Source organism: Citrus clementina, unplaced genomic scaffold, assembly GCF_000493195.1.
Source record: "Citrus clementina cultivar Clemenules unplaced genomic scaffold, Citrus_clementina_v1.0 scaffold_3, whole genome shotgun sequence".
NCBI classification, from domain to species: domain Eukaryota; kingdom Viridiplantae; phylum Streptophyta; class Magnoliopsida; order Sapindales; family Rutaceae; genus Citrus; species Citrus x clementina.
Window position 1 is genome coordinate 33471692 of NW_006262339.1, and position 24968 is coordinate 33496659.

General features: G+C 35.0%; 3 protein-coding genes and 1 pseudogene across 3 annotated transcripts; 2 read left to right on the forward strand and 2 right to left on the reverse strand.

Annotated features, from left to right (window-relative positions):
* Positions 1-1750: 1750 nt before the first annotated feature.
* LOC18046282 lies at positions 1751-10837 on the forward strand (annotated as a pseudogene).
* Positions 10838-11392: 555 nt separating this feature from the next.
* Positions 11393-14656, reverse strand: LOC112099893 (probable LRR receptor-like serine/threonine-protein kinase At3g47570). The gene is made up of 3 exons (XM_024187409.1): positions 14104-14656; positions 11875-13887; positions 11393-11748 (listed from the first exon to the last, which is right to left on the reverse strand). The coding sequence occupies exons 1-3, from the start codon at positions 14654-14656 to the stop codon at positions 11393-11395; spliced, it is 2922 nt and encodes a 973-aa protein (XP_024043177.1).
* A 6439-nt stretch (positions 14657-21095) lies between these two features.
* Positions 21096-21958, forward strand: LOC112099894 (protein DJ-1 homolog B-like). The gene is made up of 2 exons (XM_024187410.1): positions 21096-21332; positions 21749-21958. The coding sequence occupies exons 1-2, from the start codon at positions 21243-21245 to the stop codon at positions 21956-21958; spliced, it is 300 nt and encodes a 99-aa protein (XP_024043178.1). The 5' UTR covers positions 21096-21242.
* Positions 21959-22054: 96 nt separating this feature from the next.
* On the reverse strand, positions 22055-22636 carry LOC18046284 (probable LRR receptor-like serine/threonine-protein kinase At3g47570). Its single transcript, XM_024187411.1, has one exon. The coding sequence runs from the start codon at positions 22634-22636 to the stop codon at positions 22055-22057; it is 582 nt and encodes a 193-aa protein (XP_024043179.1).
* Positions 22637-24968: the final 2332 nt, after the last annotated feature.

The following is a 24968-nucleotide window of genomic DNA, read 5'->3' on the forward strand; positions in this document are numbered from 1 at the left end:
ATAAAATCCATTTCGAGGAAATCATTAAATCAGAACATTTAAAATACTTATTTCACAAACATGCTTTACTATCATAATTAACTATGAAAATAGGTTTTGTATATTCCACTCACAGTGACGGTGTTCACGCTCGGTTATCGTTCACGTCCGCGGACCGATTCTCACTCGCGAATCATCCAAAATCAAGGAAACGACATAATTATTTTTCGTAAATCGGAACTAAGACTAAATTTATGCAATAAACTCGAAACGACCATCTATTACTAAAATACCCTCGAATCCGTAAATCGTTAAAATACTCTAAAATCGTAAATCACCGAATTACCCTCGGAATTGTAATTACACCCAATCCTCAATTCCATGAATTACTAAAATATCCACAAGCTCAAAAAATTACAAAATTACCCTCAAGAATGTGAAATTACCAAATGCCCTTGCCAGTCAATGGTCACCGGAATTTGGTCAACGCTGGCCGGGAAGCACGGGTTAGACACTTTTGGCCAAGCTAAGTTCAATGATACCAGCGGTGAGCTCCAACGCGCGGCAACGATGCTGGAATCTAGCTCGGCAGCCGTGAATTTCCAACAATTGGATGGCGGCGAAACAATGACTCCCGGTGGCTATGGATGGTCGAAAATGGAAGAGGGAGTCATGGGGAACAAAATCCAACCGGTGGTGTCACCCAAAATCGGCGAAGCAAAGCGAAACAGTCGCGGGTTTTCAAGCTTTGGTCGCGGGCGTTCTGGTTGTTTTTCGGCGATGTGAACGGCAGGGGTATGATGGCCGGTCTTCAAGCTTCAAATTGGTACCAAGCTTGACCGGAACGGTGGCCGGAAATGGAAGTTACGACTGGTCACGTTTGCGGGTCGGGTCGGGTTTTTGGGTCTGTAGTTGGTAGCTTCTCTCACTCACACGTGTGGCTTCCCTCTCCTGTTTTCCAGCTTATTCTATTATTTATTTTAACCTTTAACCGCCTCTTTTTATTCATTTAATTCACATATGTTACAGTACTATTGACTATGTGTGTATAGATATTTTGTTTTTACCATGTAATTTCATATTGGATACATTTTTAATTGTACATTGCATAGCGTCATGAACGGGAATGATAAAATAAATTTCAAGCATGTTTAAGTAGATGAAAAAACTTTGTACGATTTAGAAGGATTTACTGATTAAATAATTATCCAATTTGTTTGCCTGGAGGAATTGAATAGTTAATTGATTAGAGGACCAGCTGGGCATTGTAAATATTAACGGTCATTATTAAACAAATGATAAAACAAATAATACTCTTATAACAATATTTTTTACATTAATTTTTTAATCAATAAAAAAAGGTAACTAACAAATTAACTGATAAATTAATTTGTTAATAGTTTTTGTTAATTTTTTAATCAATAAAAAAGTTAATTAAAAAATTTACTTATTAGCAAATTAAAAAATAAATATTAGCATAAAATAATTGATATTTCATTCTCTTACAACAATCTTACTAATTATTATTTATAAATTAATTAATACAAGTTAATTTAAAATAATGTTTAATATTCTTGTAACAACCTTTCTAATAATTGTTTTATAAAAAAAATTAATTTATTAAATTAATCCTAAAAGTAAAATAATAATAATTAATTTATATTTTATTTTTAAGATTAATTTGATAAATCGTGGTGCCCGGCAGGTAAAAAGCCATGTCACCCTCATTCTTAAGCTGCTACAGCATTACCACTCTGTCAGTTGCCACGAAGCTCCCCACATCATTACCGTAACGATGCCTCTAGAAAACTAACTTAAAAAAATGGTATTAATAAGCGTACGCCACGTCACTCCTCACTCTCTTCGTCACTTTCCTCTCACTCAACATTTTCTCCCCAAACAAATTCCTTCTTTGAAAAATCGCATTTTCTCCTTCACAGCAACAGCTACAATGTCTTCAACTTCCAAAAAGGTAATTTTTTTTTAATTTTATTTTTTGTTTTGTTTCTTTCTGTTGCCTTTTTGTTTCGTTTTTTGAATTTTCTGTGTCGTTTTTTTATCCAAGGTTTTGGTGCCTGTTGCGAACGGGAGTGAGCCGATTGAGGCCGTGATAACGATCGATGTTTTGAGAATGTCTGGAGCTGACGTCAGGGTTGCGTCTGTGGATAAACAGCTTCGTGTCGACGCGTGTCATGGTGTCAAGATTGTCGCTGATGCTCTTGTGTCTGACTGCCGCGACGCCGTTTTTGATCTTATAGCTCTTCCCGTATGTATTGCAGCTCACCTCAGCTCATGCTAATTTATGTGATGTTTTTATAATTATAGATTATTATTGCTGATACTGAATGTTAAGCTAAATAATTTGTTGTTAAGTCATCTTCATTTAATTTTCGATTGAAAATGAAAAAAATAGTAATTTTGAGCAAAGAAAAATGTAGAAAATGTTTATTTTGTTTTATTTTTATTTTTAAATTTTTGGGATTTCCTTATTGTGACTGTTATCATTCATTATATGGTCCTAGTTAAATGTTTCAAGTTGTTGTAGTCTGTGAAACTCTTTTCGATATTTATTCTGGCATGTACATTTTTCCTTTCAATTTATTTCGTTGCTGATACTTTGATTATGATATATCCTTTTTTGTTTCCCTTGTAGGGTGGCATGCCCTGTGCTACCAATCTGAAAGAATCTGAAGTATTAGAAACCATTGTGAAGAAGCAGGCTTCAGCTGGGCGTCTTTATGCTGCTGTCTGTGCTTCACCTGCTGTGGCATTAGGGTCTTGGGGTCTGTTGAAGGGATTGAAGGTAAGAATTAGATAAGCCTTTTTTATGTTTTGTGTTCTTTTGGGAATTGCATTGATATTTGTGTTATACATCAGTTTTGCTCTCACCGATGATTGTTAAGTTCTAATTTATAGGGTTTTTGATTTTTTGTAGGCTACTTGTTACCCGTCATTTCTGGAGCAATTAGCTCCTGCTTGTGCAGCAACTGTTGAATCAAGAGTACAGCAGGATGGTAAAGTTGTTACGAGTCGTGGACCTGGCACTACTATGGAGTTTGCCGTTGCACTTGTCGAGCAGTTGTATGGGAAAGAGAGAGCTGATGAAGTTTCTGGGCCACTGGTAGTAACTTTTATAGATAATGTTGTTTAAAAAAATTGTGAGTTATATAATTTGTGGAAATTCATTCTAATAGGTTCATCTGGTATGTCAAATTGGAAGGTTCAGATACTAATGTATTCCAAAAAATTAGTTCAGGGGAAAAGTATGACCTTTTGCATTGGAGATTCATTAGATGAAGTTGTAGACCTGCTGGCCCATCTTAATGTGGTGAAAACGATGTCTGATAAGACTGATATAATTATCGGAATCTTGATAAATGCATTTGTTGAGCTTCAATGTCTCCACGGATCACATTCTTTTTAATGTAAGTTCTTTCTCTTGGTATTTGTCTTTGAATTTTCTCTTCCTTATGCTTTCGTCTTACTTAAATTCCTTAGGAATTGCTTTGAAGATGACAAGCAGAGCACAAGAGACCAGAAACTTGTATTGAAAATAAAACTTGAATTGAATTCTGTTTACAGACCATCGTCTATTTATACATAAGAAAACAAAAGTGACAGCTAGCTAAAAATAACAAATTCAGATAAAACAAAATAATCCAGCAATCATTAGCCAATGATATGATGCTTCCAGAATCTTCATCCATTTATTCCATGTGCTGGTATTTCTCTGTGTAGTAGTTTTGCCACCTCATTGAAGTTGCATCAGCTGGTAAATAGGTGTAGCTTAGGTGGCATGCCAATGTGTCACTGAGCTCAGCTGATGATTTGTCATGGTCATGGCTGCTATCTTCAACACCCTCTTTCAAACACAAGGTTTTGTCAAACACCTTGAGTTTGCTTCTGAAGCAGCTGAATTTATAGTAAGGTAATGGCTTGGTTAGAACATCAGCTATTTGGTCTCTGCCTGCAACAAAACTGATTTCCAACTCTCCTCTAGCTACCATGTCTCTGATAAAGTGTAGATCTATCTCGAAATGCTTAGTTTTGGAGTGAAATACAGGATTGGTTGCTATTGCAGCTGCACTTGTGCTATCACTTAGGATTGTTGGTGTTCTTTGTATTTCTATTTTCAGCTCACTTAGCAGAGAACCAATCCATGTGAGTTCTGTAGTGCAAAGAGCCATTGCTCTGTATTCTGATTCAGCCGTAGATCTAGCAACTAAGCCTTGCTTTCTTGAACTCCAAGCAATGAGGTTTCCACCCAAGAATACACAATAACCACTGATAGATCTCCTGTCATCCAAGTCATTTGCCCAATCTGCATCCGTGTAAGCTATTAGATCAAAGTACTCTGATCTTTTGAATTTCAGACACATGTTCATGGTGCTCTTGAGATACCTCAACACTCTTTTGCATGCTATCCAGTGAGGTTGCCTGGGATCAGACATGTATTGGCTAAGCTTGTTCACTGAATAAGCAAGCTCAGGTCTTGTGAGTATTGCATACTGCAGGCTACCTATAACACTTCGATACAATGTGGGATCATAAAACTTTTCTCCTCCATTTTTCTTTAGTTTCTCTGTGGTACTGAAAGGTGACTCAATTCCTTTACAGTCACTCATCTCTGTTCTGGCAAGTAGATCTTGTATGTACTTGGTCTGAGATAACATAATGGCATTTTGGTTTCTGTTCACCTGAATCCCCAGAAAGAAATTCAGCTCCCCCAAGTCTTTTAAAGCAAATGCTCCATTTAAATTGCTGACCAGCTCTTCAATACTGCCACTACTGTCACCTGTAATGATGATGTCGTCAACATAAATCAGCAATATAACTATCTCAGATTTTGTTCTTCTGTAGAATAGTGAGGTATCACACTTGGAGTTTTCAAATCCCCAAGAGTTCAAAGCACCCTTTAGTTTGTCAAACCATGCCCTGGGAGCTTGTCTCAAACCATACAATGCTTTCTTTAATCTGCATATGTGATTAGGCTTACTTTTGTCCACAAAACCTTCAGGCTGTGGCATGTAAACCATTTCTGTCAGCTCACCATTCAAGAAGGCATTATTTATGTCTACTTGCCTCAAACTCCAGTCATTGTTTACTGCCAAGGTGAGGATAATTCTGATTGTTGCAGCCTTAACAACAGGGCTAAATGTCATGACCCAACCCAGACCTGGCAAGATATTGTCCGCTTTGGGCCTTAACAAGGCCCGCACGGATTTGTTCTTGGGGCGCCCATACACCCCAAAACGCGTCTTGCCAATTAAGGTGTGGATCACCCCTTATAAACCCAGCATCTCTCCCGTGCTTTGCCGATGTGGGATTCGCCTGGGGTGTTACATACACCCCCCCTTGGGGACTCAGCGTCCTCGCTGAGGTTTGCCCCACCATCGCTCAAGAGGACACGCGGAACCGCTCTGATACCATAATGTCATGACCCAACCCAGACCTGGCAAGATATTGTCCGCTTTGGGCCTTAACAAGGCCCGCACGGATTTGTTCTTGGGGCGCCCATACACCCCAAAACGCGTCTTGCCAATTAAGGTGTGGATCACCCCTTATAAACCCAGCATCTCTCCCGTGCTTTGCCGATGTGGGATTCGCCTGGGGTGTTACACTAAAAGTTTCTGTAAAATCAATACCTGGAATCTGCAAAAATCCCTTCACCACTAGTCTGGCCTTATATTTGTTTATGGTTCCATCTGGATTCTCTTTGACTCTGTACACCCATTTATTTCCAATCAACTTGCAACTTGAGTTACTTGGTACCAAGGTCCATGTTTCATTTTTTAGCAAGGCATTGTATTCATCTTCCATTGCCTCTTTCCAGTTTGGTTCTTTTAAGGCTTCTGAAGTGTTTAAGGGTAATGCAGTCTGTGGTTGAGTAGAAACTTGGTATAATTTTGGTTTAAAGATCCCTGCCTTAGATCTTGTTACCATAGGATGTGATGGTATGACTTCTTTTGTGTTTGGAGCTATGATAGGGGATGAAGGTTGGTCATTTTCTTGAGGCTGGTGATTTGTATGAGGAGAAGACATTTGATTATTTGACATCATATCAGTGCTCAAGTTCTGTTGTGTCTTACCTTGGTCAAGGTTCTGGAATTGTTCTGAAGCTTCAGGAGTTTCCAGAGAGTGGCCTTGATCAACTGCTGTCTGAGTGCTTTGAGGAGTATCAAGAGAGAATGACACGACCTGAAATTTTTCTAAGAGAGTAATAAAATCACTTTGACTTGTGGACTCTTGTCTACTGAACTTGGTATCATTAGAGAAAGGAAATGAGCTTTCATTGAATCTGACACTTGCAGAGATATATATTCTACCTGAGTGATGCATGCAAACATATCCCTTGTGAGTTATGCTTATTCCTAGCAATGTGCATTTGACAGTATGGAAATCAAGCTTGTGTTTGTTATATGGCCTCAAAAATGGATAGCATTCACATCCAAATACTCTGATTTGTGAGTAATTTGGTTTGCAATGGTAAACCAATTCAAAGGGGGTTTTATTTCCAATGACAGGTGAGGCTAATCTGTTAATAATGTAGGTGGCATAAGTGAAAGCTTCTTGCCAGAATTTTAATGGCATTTTAGCTTGTGCCAGCAATGTGAGTCCAGTTTCTACCACATGTCTGTGTTTTCTCTCAACCTTGCCATTTTGTTCATGTAGATATGGACATGATTGTCTCAATGTTATCCCCTCTTTGTCAAGAAATTCTTTGAATGGTTTAAATTCTCCTCCCATGTCTGTCTGTAATGCTTTAATTTTCAGATTCAATTGATTTTCAATTTGGCTTTTAAAGGTGATGAATGTATTGAGAGCTTGGGATTTTGTTGTCAAGGGAAACAGCCAGGTGTATCTTGTCATATCATCCACAAAAGATAAGTAATATCTATGTCCATGACTTGAGGGAATTGGTGCTGGTCCCCATAAGTCAGCATGAATCAATTCTAAGGCCTTGCTGGTTTTAGTTTCTGTGCTTTTGAAGTTTTGTTTAGATTGTTTTCCATACTGACATGCACAACAAAATGAAGGAACAGAATTCTTGTTTATTTTGAACTGATTGCAAGACAACAGGGTGCTTTTCAGAGCAGACTCATTTGGGTGCCCTAGTCTAAGATGCCAAAGATCAATGTCTTTCAAAGCATCATTGCTTGATCTATCAGTTTCAGAGGACTCAACACAAACATTTGCTAACTTGACACTACTCAAATTAAATGACAACATAGACACTGGATTGCTGATGCAATTTATTGACTCAGGCATGAAGGAAGAAGATAAGACAGCAGCATAAGGAGTTTTGTTCCCACTCAGGTGAGTAGGTAAGCACAGCAGTTCATAAAGCCCCTCTCTAGCCACTCCTTTCACCAGAATTTTCCCTTGTCTCTTGTCCTTGATAAAACACACAGATTTTTGAAATTCGATATCAATGTCATTATCATGCAATAATCTGGAAATGCTAATGAGATTTTTAGTGATGCTTGGCACAAATAATATGTCATTTAAAGTGATGTGTTTATGTGGATTTGAAGTGAAGAGCATAGAGTTACCAATATGAGAAATCAGGAGTTTTTCACCATTTCCAACAGTTAGATTTTCATTACCTTGATACTCAGAGTTGGTGTTTATGTTGCTAAGGGCATTTGTCACATGGTTTGTAGCACCACTGTCCAAGTACCAGGCTCCACTGTTTTGGCCATCAGTTGCAGCCACATATGCACCTCTTGGTTCCCTCCTTTGGCTTGGTTGTGGTACATAATTCTTTTTAAATCTGTGCCAGCAATCAGCAGCCGTGTGTCCCATTTTCCAGCAAATTTGACAAGGCCCCTTTGGATTTGCACCATCATCATCACTTACAGCTTTGCCCTTCCCTTTGTCATGAGAGTTCTGATTTCCTTGACCATTACCAGATCCATTGCCAGGGGTTCTGAAGACTATGCCAGGTTGATATTGATTTCCAGCCCTGTTCTGGTTGTTCCAATTCCTTCTCCCATTTCTCATTTGTGTGTAGTTTGCTTCTATAGTTCCTGAGCTTAGGTTGTGTTCAGTTCTGTTTTCTTGGCTGAGAAGCATGCCATAGACTTCAGAATGTGAGGGACTTTCCTGCATTGAATTTATGCTAGCAATTACTGAATCATATTCTGATCCCAAACCAGCAAATACACACATGATAAAGTCATCATCACTCATATTACTCCCTGCAGCCCTAAGAGTATTTAATATAGACTTCATTCTAGAGTAATACTCATGAATGGTTAGTGAGCCCTTTTTGATGGTCTGGATTTGTGTTCTGAGATGTAGGATTCTAGCTCTAGATCTTGCACCAAATTGATTGGAAAGAGTTGTCCACACCTCAAAGGAGGTGGAACAATCCACCACAGTGCCCAGCACATCCTCACTAAGTGAAGATAACAACCAACTTAGGAGAATGTGGTCCTGCTTTTTCCAGACTTGGTAATTTGGGTTAGGTGTGGTGATTATTGTTTGATCTTGTCCAAGGTTTATGAAAACTCTAGGAGGGCAGACATGGCTACCATCTATGAACCCCTCAAGTTCATTTGCTCTAATGCTGGAAATCACTTGTGATCTCCAGAGCATGAAATTGTTTTGATTTAGCTTAATGGGAGTTGTGAACACATATGTGCTGCTGGTAATGTGTTGAGTGGGTGAAGGTGAGTTGTGACTTGAGTTTTGTTCAATGTTTTGAGGGGTGTTTTGGTTTTCATTTTGATTCAAGTTTTCCATCTGATCGTTTTGGTTCACATTTGCTTGTGTGCTGCTGCTGCTTGCCATAGCTTTGAAGATGGCTCTGATACCAACTTAAATTCCTTAGGAATTGCTTTGAAGATGACAAGCGGAGCACAAGAGACCAGAAACTTGTATTGAAAATAAAACTTGAATTGAATTCTGTTTACAGACCATCGTCTATTTATACATAAGAAAACAAAAGTGACAGCTAGCTAAAAATAACAAATTCAGATAAAACAAAATAATCCAGCAATCATTAGCCAATGATATGATGCTTCCAGAATCTTCATCCATTTATTCCATGTGCTGGTATTTCTCTGTGTAGCAGTTTTGCCACCTCATTGAAGTTGCATCAGCTGGTAAATAGGTGTAGCTTAGGTGGCATGCCAATGTGTCACTGAGCTCAGCTGATGATTTGTCATGGTCATGGCTGCTATCTTCAACAGTCTTCACTGTCACCTTGTGCCTGGGTAATGCGTGCAAATCATGGAGATGAATACACTATTGCTGAATTCAATCCAATTCAGTGGACATTTGACAATTCTCCCCAGGTGAGATTGGACTTCTAGTTTCTTGTAATTGTTTTTCTTCATCCGATGTTTTCAGGGATACCCATTTGGCAGTATATAAAAATCTGTGATATCTTCTATATATACAGATATACATCATTGGCTTCAGTCATTTGTGAACGTATTGGAGTTAGTAGATGTATTTTTATGATATCTCTAATAAAATCCCAAGTTTGATCAATTACAAAAGAAGTATGAGCAGTGCTGGACCCGCGCCGGGGGGGGGGGGGGCTTCTGTGTGGTGGGGGTGTGCAGTGCATGAATAAAAGGAAATGATAGGGGGTGAAAGTTTGTGCTACCGACATGCTGTAAAATGGGGACATAATATTTCAAATTAGAGATTGTGAGATCCTTAATATTGCTGACTTGTGCTTAAAATGGAATTCTGGATAACTTCAAATGTTAAAGTTCTTGGTGAAATTTTGTACTTTCTTTTCTTTCAGATTCTTGTGCCTATTGCAAATGGTTCAGAGGAGATGGAAGCTGTTATGATAATTGATATTCTGGGACGAGCTAAAGTAAATGTTGTAGTTGTATCAGTTGAGGATAAACTAGAAATTCTGGCTTCTCGTCGAATTAAATTAGTGGCAGATGTGCTAATTGATGAGGCGGCTAAACTTTCATATGATTTAATTGTCTTGCCAGTGAGTTGAGGTGCTTACTCTTGCTTCATAGTCTTTACCACATTATTGACTTACTAACTACAATTTATCCATGCACATTGCACATGGTGGACTTGGTGGCACTCAAGCATTTGCGAAGTCAGATTAATTGGTGAATATGCTAAAGAAGCAAAAGGAATCAAATAGACCTTACGGTGCTATATGTGCATCCCCAGCTTTAGTGTTGGAGCCCCATGGCTTACTCAAGGTATGACCATTTATGCTTAAATTATTTACTCAGATTTGGATCACCTAATCTGAACTTGATGAAGGATTATGATGTTGTGTGATTTTATGAATGTGGTCTTATCTCATGTAAGTCAGTGATGAATTAATTGAAGTTTGCTGACAAATTAGAAACTGAAAAACTGCTGCTGCTTCGTTAGTTACATTACCCAAAGAGTAAAAATAAACATCCCAAATTTTGTCCCAAATGATATGGCATTTATTGAGTGATTGGTAATTTTTTACAAAATCCAAATGAATTAATTATATTATCTAACCGACCAATTGATGAATGTCACATTATTTGAGATGATTTTTTGGGATGAAGACTTTGGGATTTTTACCCGCAAAAATCCCAAGTACTTCCTGCTCCTGCAATATCATTGCTGTGTATTTGTTTTCCCCTTAGACATATTCATTCAACTTTGGTTCAGGGTAAAAAAGCTACAGCTTTTCCTGCTATGTGCAACAAGCTGTCAGATCAGAGTGAAATCGAAAACAGGGTTGTGGTTGATGGCAACTTCATCACCAGTAGAGGGCCAGGAACTTCTATGGAGTTTGCACTGGCAATTGTGGAGAAGTTTTTTGGCCGCAACAAGGCACTTGAGCTTGCAAAGATAATGCTTTTCACTCGCGCCTAACGTTTGTACCAGGACCTGACTACTATTAAACTAGTGTGTTTATTTCTGTATTACTACTGCTTGTAGAGAGGGGAAATGGAAACTTGAATTCATGTTTGAATATGGATTCACTGTGTGGGTTTGTACAACAGTTTGGTTTATAAATAAATGAGTTCATAGAGTCATTTCAAATATTAGTTCTGTTATCAATGGTCGGAGTCCAGTTGCGATCGACTCACTGGGAATTTTAATTATGAACTAAAAAATTATGTTATATTCCACCTTTCTCATATATATATATATATATATATATATCAAATGTTAACTCGATTTACAGGAAAAGAAAGACGCTAAGAGAGGAGCAGAGACCCAAAAAGAGTTGACCACTTTGTTGGAACATAAATCTCTAGAATATTGAAATAAAACACATACCATATCTGGTATTAAGTATATGCAAGAAGATACAAATTTGAAGATCAGATTTCTCATTTCAATTTATGTTCTGCTTAGAGCAATGGCTCTTATTCCACAAGCACAAACAGGAAAGAATACGCACGAAGTTAAGAAACACACAGCAAAATTTGCATTAACTACTTGCAGCAACATCATCCAAGAACTTGACTTTAATCATCTTGAGCTTCGCTGCAGCATCTGTCATATGCATTCTCTTGTCAGGTGACTCCATACAACAATCCAATGCCAAATCCATGATGCTTAATAAACAATCCATTTTGGCAGAAAAAGCTTGCTCTTCTCGCACCAAATTTGCGTCAACAACTTCACTCAATCTGTGAGGTAATGACTCCTTTACCCATCTCCTTAAACTCATTTCTCCTGTGAACATTTCATTGGTGGGCCTCTTTCTCGTGAAAGTTTCCATCAATAACACACCATAGCTGTAGACATCACATTTGGCTGAAACAATTCCTTCTGATCCATACTCTGCATTTTTTAATTTTAATTATGAAACAAATGATAAAACAAATAATTTTTTGATAATTAAGGTAACCCAAACTTTGCTCGTGCTTGAAAAAAGAGTAAAAATTTTAATTACAATTGAAACTTTACCTGGTGCCATATAACCAATTGTAGCCATTGTCATGGTTTGTGTCACAGAATCTTCTTCTTCACCTAAGAGTTTGGAAATGCCGAAGTCGCTCACATGTGCCACCATATTTTCATCCAAGAGAATGTTGGGAGGCTTCAAATCACAATGAATTATAGGTGCCGACGAATGACCATGATGGAGATATTCAAGAGCCGACCCCACATCTATCATTATATTCAACCTCTCTAGAATGTCTAAGAAATAGTTGTGAGAATACAACCACTTCTCGAGACTACCATTCGGCATGAACTCAAGTACCAATGCTTTGAAATCTGGATTAGAACAACTGCTAAGGATCTTTATGAGATTTCGATGACGAACATTCCGTAAAACTTCACATTCAGAATCAAAACTCCTAAATGCTCTCTCTAGTTGCAGATTGAAAATCTTTATTGCAACATTAGTCCCGTCGAAAATAGTTCCTTTATAAACTGATCCAAAACTACCCGTACCAAGCAAGTTACATTCATTAAATTCATCAGTTGCTCGTTGAATGTCTAGGTAGGATGTTCTTCTCCATGTTGCAAGAGGTAGGAAATCTTCGTGATCTGATTTTTTTGTACTCCGATTTCGCCATCTTATGTACATAATGATGGTAATCACTATAAGTATGGTGGATATTATCGGAGGCAAAATATATTTAAGGACAATTAGAGCAACTTTCTTTGTTCTTTTGCTGTTTTCTCGCTTGCAAGGTGGGACTCGGAGTTTAGGTGGACCACAGAGTGCATAATTTCCCAAAAACGATTGAGCTGAGAAGTTCTTAAAAGACCCCTTAAAAGGAATTTCCCCTTCTAGCCTATTATGAGACACATTAAATTGTTTGAGATGTGACAATATCTCCAATGACTTAGGAATTTTTCCAGAGAGATTGTTGCCGGAGAGATCTAAGGATTCTAAGCTTATCAAACTGCCAACTGATTCAGGAATAGGTCCCTGAAATTGATTACTAGCCAAGGATAGAGTTCCTAGATCTACGAGGGCACCAATGGTTGATGGAATATCACCTGATAATTGATTCCTTGATAAATCTAAAACTCTCAATACCTTTAACTTTTGTACATTGGAAAGGAGAGGACCATTAAATGAATTTGACGACAAGTTTATCTCTAAGATGTACTCAAGGCTCCACAAGGATGACGGTATACTAGAAGTGAGCTTGTTGGAGCCTAAGCGGAGTTCTCTTAGAGATGTCAAACTCGCCAAGCATGGCGGTATATGTCCAGAGAGCTTATTTCCATTTAACCATATTCCGTAGATCAACTCCAAGTGGCAAAGATCATAGGGAATGGATCCTTCCAAATTATTTTCTTCAAGAGATAAACCTTGTAGCCGCTTAAGTTTTCCCATCGTTGGTGAAATAGTTTCATTCAAGTCATTGAAGCCGAGGCTTAAGAGGATCAGGCCACGCAACTTACCAATTTCTTGAGGAATGTTGCCCTTGAGTTTGCACTCGTATGCATAGAATTTTTGAAGAGAAGCAGAGAAATTCCCAATTACTGGTGGAAGGATGCCGCCTAATGGATTAGAACCCAAGGATAAAAGTGTTAAATTTCTGCAATTAGTCAAAGAAGAGAGAAAACTCCATTGATCTGCTGAAGATGATTCTGTCGTCAAGTTATTCATCATAAGGCTGAGCACGCTGAGGTGTCTCAAGTTGCCAAATGTATTTGGAATATGGCCCGAGAATGAGTTTAAGCCCAAGTCTAGGCCAATGAGTTTAGTAGCATTGGTAATAGAGTTGGGAATTGTCCCCATAAGATTATTGGCCGACAAGGCTAAATACTCTATGTTCGGAAGCGAGTGGCCAATCGTTGACGGTAAGCGGCCTGAGAGTTGATTGCCCCCCAGAGTAAGGATTCTCATGGTTGAAATGTTGAAGATCGTGGGTGGAATGAGGCCACTTAAATTATTCTCACCAAGAACAAGATGCTCCAAATTTTGCAGATTGCCAATCTCGGTTGGAATTTCACCTGCCATAAGCCCAACATTGAGGAGTCATTGAGCTTTTAGCTTATGGTAAATTGAGTTTGACAATGTTACCCTTGAAAATGTAAAAGGATCAAATTAAATTTATTACATAATAATTTCAGCCAATAATGTTCTTTAAAATATTTCATAGATAATTCTGCAAAATATGCATGCAAATGGAAAAATATGCGTCAATTATAAGAGGTGGTGGAACGTACCTTGAAGATTGCTGAAGCGAAGATCCAGATTCACGAGTTTACTCAAATTTCCAATCCTTGAAGGAATAGTTCCACCAATAATATTGAACCATGAACGCAGCGTCTCTAGCCTTGATAAGTTGAAGAGAGAATTAGGAATGGGACCTGTGAAACTGTTATTATCAAGAATCAATATTTGGAGGTTAGATAAGACACCAATCCATGATGGAAAGCTTCCGCTCAATTTATTGTAAGCGAAACTCATGACTCTGAGTCGACGTAATTGCCCCAATTCTTTCGGCAGATGGCCATGAAAATTGTTCTCACTAATGTCAAGAGACACTAGAAATGAGAGATTTCCCAAGTGTAGTCGAATGGTGCCTCCGAGACCCATATCTGAAAGATTCAAGGCAGTGACTCTTTGATGGCGTGAACCACAAGAGATACCAACCCAGCTACATATTGGATAAGATATAGACCAATTATTTGTCAGGACACTTCGATAATCAACGACACGGGCTTTGAATGCAAGAAGAGCCGATTGATCGGTTGTTAAGTTGCTCAAAGTCGTCATAGCTAAGCTAGCTATGGAATATTGTAACAACAACATAGGAACAAAGAAGAATGATAAGCGCATATTGGTCTTTATTTATTTATTTATTTTATAGATGCAGCAATCTAATTGCTAAGTGAAGTTGACACAAGTTTTAAGTGAAGGAAATTAGCATATACTTATACAAGAGACGTATGAATTTGAAAACAAGAAAATAAAAAAAATGTACAGGAGAGTGGAGACTTGCAAATTGTTATATTTTATCATTGAGCGAGTCGTCCGAGTAAACGCATATAGACTTGTAAATTGTTATACGCCGCTGTACTCGAACCGTGAATAAATGGGCTTATGGCACTTTACTTACCAAAAAGAAGAAGACGCTCAGCATTGGCAAGGCTTGTGCATTCTGTCCATTTGTTCACATTATGCCGAGGCTCATGGCAACCGCAATATGTTCTTTTCCTTTCCTTTAAAAATAAAAAAAGACGACCATGACATTTGGGTTAATAATTATCACTAAACAAATAATAATGCTGAAGGTCAGTGGTAAATTGGTAATACAGTTTTAAAATAATTGTTATTAGTTGTGCTTTAAAAATAAAATAAAAAAATATAGTTATACCACTATAATTTAATGAAATAATCATGTAAACTCCTGAACTTTTAAACTTTAATAATAGATACCGAGGACCCCCTTCTGGGTACCTTTTTACCATTTATTTGGATATCAAATGCTTTTTTTTTCCGTTAATTTTCACAGTGGATTTGAAATAACAAATTTACTGTCATTCCCATATCATCTAATAAAATCACTTGCTTCTATACATATTGATTGTTTTTCCAAAGTTTTAAATTGAATTAAAAACATTCTAATTAACCTTAAAAAAAATCATCCAACCAGATATAAATCTTCTAATTAACCTAAAGATAGCTACACCCCCATATTAATTCCAGTTAAATAAATCTTCATTTTTGTCATGGTTTTGGATCTCGAGCAAGGTGGATATATCTAACCAGATCTGCCTCATTGGCATTCTGATATATTCTGGAATTTGAAGGTTATCAACGAATTAATGTGTAATTTTAAATTTGTAACATTTAATTCTAATTTGAGGATTCAAATAAATTTATGTGGATCTAAAAATGGACTGAAGATTGGCAATATAACATTCTTCTTGATGAAGATTTTTTTCCTAATAAGATCTCCAATTTTAGACCGGCAAAACTTTGCCTTATGAATTAAAGAAAGCATGAAAAAGGATTGTTTGCAGGAAAGAAACATAAAACACTGTAATATTTTAAAAAGACATTATATAACCTCCAAATTCTATTATCTTCAAAGAATTTTAGGGCTTATTTTTAAATAATCTTTTGCCACACATGCATTTATGCAATCATATGATTATAGATTCAATTACTTTTAAAGTAGAACAAATTTACTTCTCTTATAAGTAAAAGCGGGGCAGGCATTGCAATTTGCAGCAGTTAATTCTTGGATGAAATTTACTAAAGTATAGTCTTGTAAAAAAAATTAGTTTTCTTAAATTGTAAATCTCGGTTATGATTGGGAGATTTTGATCAAAATTAATATGATAAATTCGTTGCAAATGTTTTTCTTGAAGTCTCATCTTCCATAATGTTTGTAAAATCAAGGTTTTACCATCTCTGATTAAATATTTACTCTTGATTTCGACCACGTAATCCGAACTTGACGAAAGATTATGATCTTGTGTGATTTTATGAATGTAGTCTTATCTCTTATAATTCAGCAATGAATTAATTAAAGCTTGCTGACAAATTACAAGCTCAAAAATATCTTTTACTAATTTACAATCTTATTTCATTCTTTTTATAATAAAAATTTAAAAAAATTGTCTTTTAAATTAATTTAATATAAACACTCATTGACAACCAAATAACTAATTATTTTTTATAAAAGCCCTATTTGTTAAAATTATACTGATAAAAACTCTACTTAAATAAGTTATATTTAAAAAATTATATCCAACAAAACCTTATTTCTGATTAGCTTAATTACTTCCACAACTCCTACATTTTTTAAACCATGTGGATTCCTTCAATCTCATAATCAAAGGTGCTTTAAGCCATTTTATTTCTTAATATTTTTAATTATTATTGGAAAAGTAGGGTAGCTTATCAAAAAAGAAAAAGAAAAGCCAAAGTGACGAGTGGCTCTTTTTTAATTTCAAAGTCAATGCAAAGTAAAAGTGTCAAAATACTCATTTTTTTAATCCAAATAAATCACAATCAAGGAAGGTTTTGGTGTCCATCATTGAAAACTTAGGAGTCTGTATGACCATTTAACCAAACTATAGGGGTATAGCTGTCAGAAACTTTTAAAAATAAATTGTACCAAACATTCAAATGATTTTTTTTTTATAGTTGATTATTAAATTCTTAGTGTTAGAGCATCTCTAAAAAACTCTTCAAATAAAATTTGACTTTTTATTTGAAGAGTCATATCAATATTAAACACTTCAAAAGACACGTTAATTTAGATTTTTCAAATAAGATTTGGTTCTCACTTTTCAACATTGTCAAGTGAGTTTCTCCATCTTCTATTAATATTTTATTATTATTTATTGAAAAATAAGTCTGAAATAATTATTATTTATGTTTCCTTTCAAAAACATAATAGCAATTCAATTTGATAATGAGAAAGATTTGATTAAAATAATGTTAACTTATTCTTATTTGATGAGTCTTTTGGAGGGTATTGTATTTTTCTATACACTTATTTGCCACATTAGTAAGCAAATTAAAATGTGAAGAGTAAAATTCGAAGAGCCTTTTGGAGATGCTCTTAGACTACTGTAAGAATATAAATTATTGAAATGGACATAATATTAAATAAAATTTACTTACATATTTACATACATGTATATATAATTTTTTTTATTGTTTGTATATAAAAATTGCTAACTAAAAAATATTTATATTTTTTCAATTTTATTTCTTTTATTGTTTATCTCAAGATAAATGTAATAATAATAATCTCTCTAAATTTAATTATTTTTACTCTTTATTGAATAAGGATAATTTTGAGTTTCTGTAATATATGTGAGGATATATATAAAATTGTATTAAATATAAAATCATTCTCAAAATTAAATTTTGAAAAACTATTCCTTTCTCACTTTTCATTAGGCAAATGGCCACAGAAATTGTTCTCCCTCATATCCAAATAAACTAAAAACGAGAGATTTCGTGTGGAGGGATGATGCCTTCGAATCCCATCACTGAAAGATTCAAGTTTGTGACTCTATGGTATGAGCACCACAACATATGCCAATTCGACTGCATATTGAGTAAGACATGGACCAATTATTCAAGAGATTCATGAGCCTTCGAAGTAAGAAATAAAGCAAATTATGCGGTAGTGGGTCAATTGACTACGTTTCGTGATCCACGTGCGATTGCAACGGTCGGTTCATTAAGTGAAATTAATGACTCGTCCTCTTTAGGATGGTGCTGGGTCAATTTTATCCAAGAGTCAACTTACAGTAATTTGAGTTAATTTATAAGAGTAACTCATTTTCGTTGATTACGAGTTGTGATCGATGACACGCACGAAAATAGTCAACTCACAGTTCATTCACTATATATGGTCTATGGGTGGATGAATCTAACGTAAATTAAGGGCCGATGATGACCCTCGACTTCTAACGACGACCAACGAAGACGACCTTGACTACATGTAAACACACAATTCGCTCTCATACATTATGTTTTAAAATTTCTCCATTTTCCGGGGCCCTGCGGTCAACCGTACACAGTTTAATTTGTATATACAAGACCTCATTGTTTCTAACAAGCATAGAGCCATAGACTGTTAAGCCAAGCGATTGGTCATGAGTGGGGCATGCAAAGCTATTATTGTGGCAAGGACTTGGGGATGTTATTGAGTGCGGTTTGTTGACTACGTATCCACTAGCTTGTTAGCTTCAAATTAGGTTGAGTAGTGATTATTTTATTTTGAATAATCTTTGGCGATTTTGTTGTCATTAACTACCGGTTAATGTTCTATTTTTTAGGGATATTATCTAGGAATTAGGAATAGTTGTTAATTTCTTTTGTATTTAAATTCTTTGATAGTCATTAATTAAAGGAAGCTGAATCCAATTAAAATTATTGTGGTCTTTTTCTCACCCTAAGAGAATACTATTGTTACTATATAATTTACAGCTTTGATTGGGACCTATCATAGACCATATTAATTCCAATTACTTAAATCTTCATTATTCTCATGATTTTAGATCTCGAGCAGCGTGGATATATCCAACCAGATCCGTCTCACTAGCATCCCAATATATTTTAAAATTGAGTAATGAGTATCAATAAACGTGTAATTGTAAATCTATAACTTTTAATTCTAATTTGAAGACTCAAATGAATTTATCCAGCAGTAACTCGTTAAATTAATATTTCATAAATTTTAACTTTAATTAAATAATAAATTTTGTCTGTCCCAATTTAGGATTAACGTGGTAATTAATAATTTGATAAGTTATTAGATAATAATTTTTTAAAAAAAATCTTATTTTTTTATTGGATCCAACTGATATATAAACTAATAATTAATTAATTTTAAAACTAAACTCATGTTATGTCAATCAAATGTTATTGCAAAGAAGACTAGCAGTGACGCTTTGAAAGGTACACCAAAGTCCAAAGCCTCTTGCACCTTCTCCTCCATGACCACCAATAGATACTTCCACCATTTCAACGTCATGACATGATGTAAGTTTCTTTTGTGGAATTTGTGAATTGGTGCTGGCAGAAGTTAGTGATACATGTAACTAGCCAACCCTTGTCAAGTCCGCTTGACTCTTAAATTTTTGTCACTTTCACTCCGTTCAAAGGCATGCGAAAGCTAATTTTTAATGAATTTTGAATCGAGTGTTAGATGTTTTGGGCTTATCAAAACTAGATTATATATTTATATATATAGAGGGCGGATCACCAGCCCTTTAAAACTACATCTATTTTTACACTGATTTATAACCATTAGATTTATTACACATTAACGGTCAAGATTTTGAGAATTTAATAATATAAATACTTAATAACAACAATAATTAATATACTTTCTCTCTCTTCATTAGTTTCCATTAAAACCTAATTTCTCTCTCCTAATAAATTTTAGATTCATCATATTTCTCTCTTCATCAGTTTCATTAGTCTTTAATGAATTTTAGATTCACGGTTAGATATTTTGGGACTTATCTTTAATTAATATTTTACACGCGTACATTTATATCATTGTATAGTTATAGATTCAATTACTTTTATGATACATTTATTAATTTGGAATTGAAATAGACAAGAATGGACTGTAATGTGAATGGAGAATCGATATTAGAATAAATTATTTATTTAAACTGTAGAAATTGAAATAAGTTGAATTATCATTAATGTGTTTATTTTGTCTTGGAATTAGAATTAAAATAAGTTAGATTGTAACAAATTACTAAAAACTACTTAATGAACTATTGTTATAATTATTATTTTGTATTTTAATTATTGTGATTATTTATTAAAAATTATAATTGTTATTATTACTTATTGTTAATAGTATATTAATATATTAATAAATTATAATAATATATTAAAAATATACTTGTATTTACAAGAGATGACGGATAAAATTTCTAAAATCGTCTTCCTCCCTAAAACTCTGAATCCCACAGTCTTAAAAATTAATAAGATTTGGGAATTATATGTCTTTTTTAAAATATTAAAGGGTGTTTATTTCCTTAAACATTGGGGGCTAAAAGTCCTATTCCCAAAAGAATACTGTGCCGGCGTTGGAGGCTAGATTTCTTGTATTTGTTTTTCTTCTTCCGATGTTTTCAGGGATACCCATTTGGCAGTATATAAAAATCTGTGATATCTTCTATACATATACATATACATCACTGGCTTTAATCATTTGCGAACATATTGGAGGTAGTAGATATATTTTTATGATATCTCTAATAAAATCCAAAGTTTGATCAATTACAAAAGAAGTATGAGTGATGGGGGGGAAGTGGGGGATCGGTGTAGTGGGGGTGTGCAGTGCATGAATAAAAGGAAATGATAGGGGGTGCAAGTTAGTGCTACCGACATGCTTTAAGATGGGGACATAATATTTCAAATTAGAGATTGTGAGATCCTTAATATTGCTGACTTGTGCTTAAAATGGAATTCTTGATAACTTCAAATGTTAAAGTTCTTGGTGAAATTTTGCACTTACTTTTCTTTCAGATTCTTGTGCCTATTGCAAATGGTTCAGAGGAGATGGAAGCTGTTATGATAATTGATATTCTGCGACGAGCTAACGCAAATGTTGTAGTTGCATCAGTTGAGGATAAACTAGAAATTCTGGCTTCTCGTCGAATTAAATTATTGGCAGATGTGCTCATTGATGAGGCGGCTAAACTTTCATATGATTTAATTGTCTTGCCAGTGAGTTGGGGTGCTTACTCTTGCTTCATAGTCTTTACCACATTATTGACTTACTAACTACAATTTATCCATGCACATTGCACAGGGTGGACTTGGTGGCACTCAAGCATTTGCGAAGTCAGATTAATTGGTGAATATGCTAAAGAAGCAAAAGGAATCAAATAGACCTTACGGTGCTATATGTGCATCCCCAGCTTTAGTGTTGGAGCCCCATGGCTTACTCAAGGTATGACCATTTCTGCTTAAATTATTTACTCAGATTTGGATCACCTAATCTGAACTTGATGAAGGATTATGATGTTGTGTGATTTTATGAATGTGGTCTTATCTCATGTAAGTCAGTGATGAATTAATTGGAGTTTGCTGACAAATTAGAAACTGAAAAATTGCTGCTGCTTCGTTAGTTACATTACCCAAACAGTTAAAATAAACATCCCAAATTTTTTGTCCCAAATGATATGGCATTTATTGAGTGATTGTATTATCTAACCAACCAATTGATGAATGTCACATCATTTGAGATGGTTTTTTGGGACAAAGAATTTGGGATTTTTACCCGCAAAAATCCCAAGTACTTCCTGCTCCTGCAATATCATTGCTGTGTATTTGTTTTCCCCTTAGACATATTCAATTGTGGTTCAGGGTGAAAAAGCTACAGCTTTTCCTGTTATGTGCAACAAGCTGTCAGATCAGAGTGAAATCGAAAACAGGGTTGTGGTTGATGGCAACCTCATCACCAGTAGAGGGCCAGGGACTTCTACGGAGTTTGCACTGGCAATTGTGGAGAAGTTTTTTGGCCGCAACAAGGCACTTGAGCTTGCAAAGATAATGCTTTATAATTCTATAACATAATGTAAACTTATTATAACTATCTTATCAAAATGAGGTGGGTTTGCAAGAATAATGAGTGGAATATCCCCAACCTATAAAATAAAAAGAATTTTGCAACTATGCAAATGCAAATATGTAGAACGTACCTTGTAGGTTGTTATAACCTAGATTCAGAATGAAAAGGCTGCTAAAATTTCCTATCCCTGAAGGAATATTTCCATCAATAACGTTGTGCATTGCGTCGAACACCCCCAGCTTCGATAAATTGAGGAGAGAATTTGGGATTGGACCCGTGAAACTGTTATTATAAAGCCTCAACGTTTGTAATTTGGATAAGACACCAATCCATGTTGGAATGCTTCCACTCAATTTAGTGAAACCGAATCTAATGAATCTGAGTCGGCGTAATTGCCCCAATTCATTAGGCAGATGGCCATGAAAATTATTATGAGCAACATCAAGAGATACTAAGAACGTGAGATTTCCCAAGTGTGGGGGAATGGTACCTCCGAGACCTATATCTGAAAGATTCAAGGCTGTGACTCTTTGATGGCGTGAACCACAAGAGATACCAACCCAGCCGCATATTGGATAAGATAAAGACCAATTATTTGTCAGGACACTTCGATAATCAACGACACGGGCTTTGAATGCAAGAAGAGCCGATTGATCTGTTGTTAAGTTGCTCAAAGTCGTCATAGCTAAGCTAGCTATGGAATATTGTAACAACAACATAGGAACAAAGAAGAATGATAAGCACATATTGGTCGTTTTTTTTATAGATGCAGCAATCTAATTGCTAGGTGAAGTTGATACAAGTTTTAAGTGAAGGAAACTAGCATATACTTATACAAGAGATGTATGAATTTGAAAACAAGAAAAGAAAAAAATGTACAGGAGACTGGAGACATGCAAATTGGTATATTTCATCATTGAGCGAGTCGTCCAAGTAAACTCATATAGACCTGTAAATTGTTATAGGCCGCGGTACTTGAACCGTGAATAAAGGGCTTATGGCACTTGACTTACCAAAAAGAAGAAGATGCTCAACATTGGCAAGGCCTATGCATTCTGTCCATTTGTTCACGTTTTGCCAAGGCTCAGGGCAACCACAATATGTTCTTTTTCTTTCCTCTTAAAACAAAAAACAAAAAAAAAGACGACATTTACATTTGGGCTAATAATTATCACTAAACAATTAATAATACTGAGGGTCATTGGTAATGTAGCTTTAAAATAATTGTTATTAGTTGTGTCTTAAAAATAAAGAAAAAAAATAACTATACCCATATAATTTAATAAAATAATCATATAAATTCCTAAGCTTTTAACAATATACACCAAGACCCCCTACCGTTACTTTTTACCATTTATTTGGATGTCACATGCTTTTTTTTTTAATTTTCACAGTGGATATCAAATGCTAAATTTACTGTTATTCCCATATCATGTCATCACTTGCTTCTACACACATTAATTGTTTTTCCAAAGTTTCAAATTGAATTAAAAACATTCTAATTAACCTAAAAAAACTCATCCAACCAGATATAAATCTTCTAATTAACCTAAAGATAGCTACACCCCCATATTAATTCCAATGAAATAAAATTCATTTTTGTCATGATTTTGGATCTCGAGCAGGGTGGATATATCCAACTAGATCCGCCCCATTGGCATTCCAGTATATTATGTAATTGGAAGAGTATGAATGACTTAATTTGTAATTTTAAATTTGAAATGTTCAATTCTAATTTGAGGATTCAAATGAATTTATGCGAATCTAAAAGGGGACGGAAGATTGGCATGCATACACACACACACACACACACATATATATATACATAGGGGTAGGCATGGGTTGGTTTGGTTTGGGTTTTAAGTCAACCCAAATCAAACCATAAAATTTTGGACCCAACCCAAACCAACTTAAATATTTTTAACCCAAACCAAACCAACTCATTTGGGTTTGGTTTGGGTTTGGATTGAATTTTATAATCAAAATATTTTTTTATTTTGATAAATTTAATTATATCAAAATTATAATAATAATTAATTATTATTAATTATTAAATTAATATTAAAATATGAAAAATATATTGTGGATAAAAAATTAAAAGAAAGAATTAAATTAAACTCCAATAACAAACTTCCATGAACATGACATAAACAAATAAATTAAAAGAAAGAAAATAAAATTCGATGATCAATTGAGTCCACTCCTTCAACAATAAATAAATAACCAAAAAAGAAAAATTATAATGTTTGATCTAAACTCTGTTTTTGTATTTGATAATCATAAGAATAATATTAATTCAAAGCCATCGCCTCCGTTGATATATTTGATCCAACGGAGCATGGTCATATGATTAAATTTAAATTGCCCATTTTGGTGCAGTTCAGTTTGTTCCGACTTGAGCTGAACTGATTCAATTTAATAAGATTATAAATCCAACTTGACCGAATTGAAATCGGTCTGGTTCTAGATTGGAGTGGTTCATAAATTATTTTAACTTAAAAATATTAATTCTTTCTAGTTATCTAGCTCTAAAGTTAGTTTTTTTTTTTTTTTGCGTCTAATTCATTGAATAGATTTTTTTTTTTAATTTATAAACCAAATCAAAATTGTCTGTTCAGTTCATTCGATTCCTCGATTTTTTTTGCTGGCATCTATTGGTTAGGACCACCTTCATTTGTTATAAATTTAATAGAAAATGGACAGTTAATGGTGCAGGTGAAAAAGGACATTATACAAAGGGGATTAAAAAAAAAAGCAAAGGATGTTCTTTTTACTTCAGGATTAATAGAGATTCAGGGATTGTAGTAATACATTAGTTTAAATTAAATAAATGATTACAACCTAGACGAACATTGGTAGTGTAGAGAAAAAAAAAACAATTAGTTAGCTTAACAATTAGACGAACATTGAGGTGGATTGTAGTAATTCTTGGCCCCATAGGTTAACCACACCCAAACCATTATAAAATGGTTTCATACATAAAAACCTAAATTTAATTCATTTACATGATTTACC